The sequence below is a fragment of the Trachymyrmex cornetzi genome, unplaced genomic scaffold, assembly GCF_001594075.2.
Source record: "Trachymyrmex cornetzi isolate Tcor2-1 unplaced genomic scaffold, Tcor1.1 scaffold700, whole genome shotgun sequence".
In the NCBI taxonomy this organism is placed as follows: domain Eukaryota; kingdom Metazoa; phylum Arthropoda; class Insecta; order Hymenoptera; family Formicidae; genus Trachymyrmex; species Trachymyrmex cornetzi.
The window spans coordinates 33,842-36,560 of record NW_017300027.1 but is presented as its reverse complement, the minus strand read 5'-3'; the positions used below and the strand labels follow the sequence as shown (position 1 = coordinate 36,560).

The 2,719-nt window shown below is 44.1% G+C and overlaps 1 protein-coding gene across 2 annotated transcripts in view; it reads left to right on the top strand.

Annotated features, from left to right (window-relative positions):
- MTA1-like (metastasis associated 1-like) overlaps positions 1-2,719 on the top strand; it is a 15,226-nt gene that overhangs the window by 431 nt on the left and 12,076 nt on the right. For both annotated transcript variants that reach the window (XM_018517599.1, XM_018517598.1), the window contains exons 2-3: positions 1,111-1,178; positions 1,381-1,474. In XM_018517599.1, the coding sequence (XP_018373101.1) occupies positions 1,111-1,178; positions 1,381-1,474 (162 nt within the window). The remainder of the gene's footprint in view (positions 1-1,110; positions 1,179-1,380; positions 1,475-2,719) is intronic.

Sequence of the window (2,719 nt, the reverse complement as noted above, 5' to 3'; positions counted from 1 at the left end):
GATGTTACGAGACGAGCAAACTCCGTCGTCTATATCGCGCGGACTACAGCACGGCGGAGACGTGCATATACGACTAGGATTAATACGTAGATGATGCACACGCAGTCTACCGTCTACGCGCATCTACATGGCTGCGTGCAGATATGGTTACGGCGCGTGCGGTTTGAAATTGGTTACATGCATCAAGGGATGCAACACCACCGCCGAACGTCTTCCGTTCCCTTCTTCCTCTTTCTCCTTCTCCTCCTCCTCCTCCTCTCTCTCTAACTCTTGCCGTCTCTCTTCTATGTCCCCCTGTTCCCCCCTGCTCTTCATCTGCCACCTTCCTCCCCCGCGCAACCTCTCTCTCTCTCTCTCGCTCTCTCTCACGTCCAGGTCACGCTAATTTCTTGCGCGACAAATCTCGCGGATCAAAATTGGATCCTAGCGATTACCGCTCGAAGCTGCCGCTATTCGTTGTATCGATGCGTCGTACACGAGGTAGTGCCGCGCACTAGATCTCGACGATGACCGCTTTCCATTCCCCCCTCCTCTGTCCCCTGCTGTTCCTTCGCTTTTCGATTTTGTATCACCGGCAGGCAACGGCGGCAGCATGCATTCAACCGAAATCTCCGCCTCCGTTTTTCGTCTCTAGATTTTTTCGGAGAAAACCAGAAGTTCTAGAGAATCTAGAAAAATTTTTTATTTTGTATCACCGGCAGCAACACAACGGTGGCAACGTGCATTCAACCGAAATCTCCGCCTCCGTTTTTCGTCTCTAGAATTTTCCGAAGAAAAGCAGAGAGAGGTCCCAGAAAGATTTTCTAATTCCTAAATCTCCACCTCCGTTTTCATCTCTAGAATTTTCCGGAAAAAACCAGAAGATCTAGAAAGATTTTCTAATTCCTTTCTGTTCATGTCGGTGACACAACATGTGTTTTCAACGTATCCCTAAGATTTTCGAGAGAAGACGATTATATTAGACGCGAGGTAATCAAAATTCCTTTGCCTTTTCATAAAGGAAGAAATATATAATTTGTAGATTTCGCGATAATTTAGAGGATAATTTGTACTTTTCTCTTTTTCTTTACTTATTACTACGATTGTTGATACAATGTTATTTTTTTTTAGATTACGTGTATTTTGAGACTGCCACCTCGTCGCCGTATCAGATTAGGAGGATAGAAGAATTAAATAAGGTAAGGTATTGAAAACGGCGCTGTTGTGATTTTAGCGAGAAATTATAATGAGGATCGACCGGCTATTTATATTCGTCTCTTCTATCTAAATGTATTTAAATTCTCTTAATAATGCAGATGTATGCATATACCTAGGCTACAGCGGTAGACGGTTCGGCGTAAAAATTCGAGAATTAATTTTTTCATTTTTCCATTCTTCCAGACCGCGAACGGGAATGTGGAAGCAAAAGTCATGTGTTTCTTCAGGCGGAGGGATTTGCCGACTACCTTAGTTATGCTAGCAGACAAACATCAATGTAAGTAGCACACGTCCACGCGCGCAAACTGCCGGTGTTATCGTAAATATTTGTAAAGGTATAGGAAGACCGTGTGTCACAGAGAGAGTCTAGAGTCCCACGTTAGTATAGAATTATTTTTCGATTTTTCTCTCTACGTCGCTTCACGCACGTTTTCTCTTTCCTACGTATACCAGGAAAATAATACTTCCCTTTTTCTAGATGTAAGCTAAACACGCTTCCTCGAGAAGATCTATTCCAATGAGCGTTTTGTAACACAGTCCTGGATTTACGAATTGTATACTAACGTATTACTAACAACGCACGAATGCCTGCTTTCGTTAATACGACGTGGAAAAGAAGCGAAATCCCGCGCGCGTATCCCTCGGAGATGATGCTTTAGCCATCCCGCTTGCGACGGTCCGACGAAATCGCGATTTTCGAGCGAACGCAAAATGCGACGACACGAGCGAGACGTTGAATTACCATAAAGTACGAGAAGGACGAGTTAGTTTTAACGCTTGCCGGCGTACGGCAGATCGATAACCGTTCATAGGTGAGGAAAATTTCATCCGCGAGCACGGTTTCATCTCCCAGCACGGAAGATTCTGCCCGCAATTTCCAAGCGGTATCGATTTTCTCCGCTTTGGCAATCATTATTGACGAGAGATACCTCTCGCGATACAGGCGGTACGAAAATTCGAGAGACGTCGGGAGCCGCGTGCTACACCGCGCGCACTTCTATGCGTGTGTGTTGTGCCGTGACTCGCACAGGAAGAGTCGCGAAGCATCTCACTCTACCTTTACGATCGTCGTCGTACAATACGGCTCTACTCGGGGGAGCTCATTATTAGTTTGATTTGCAGAAATGTTGTGACGAGAATTCACAGAAATGTATTTATATTAAAAGGGAAATAACCAGTTTTTTTGGGAAAAAAAAACTACCTTTGCGATCGTCGTCGTATAACATAGCTACGCTCGGGGGAGCTTATTGTTAGTTTTATTTGCAAAATTTGTTGTGTCGAGAAATCTACAGAAATATATCTGTATTAGAAGGGAAATAGTTTCCGACAAAATTATCTTTGCGATCGTCGTCGTGTAACACGTTTGTACTCGGGGGAGCTTATTGTTAGAGAATCTGTAGAAATGTATCTGTATTAGAGGGGAAATAGTCGTTTCTCGAAAAAAAAAAAGAAAAAATCGTCCTTTCGCATTCTTGCTCAAATCGATCAATCGATCCCGAGAAGACGCTTTCGGAAATCTCGC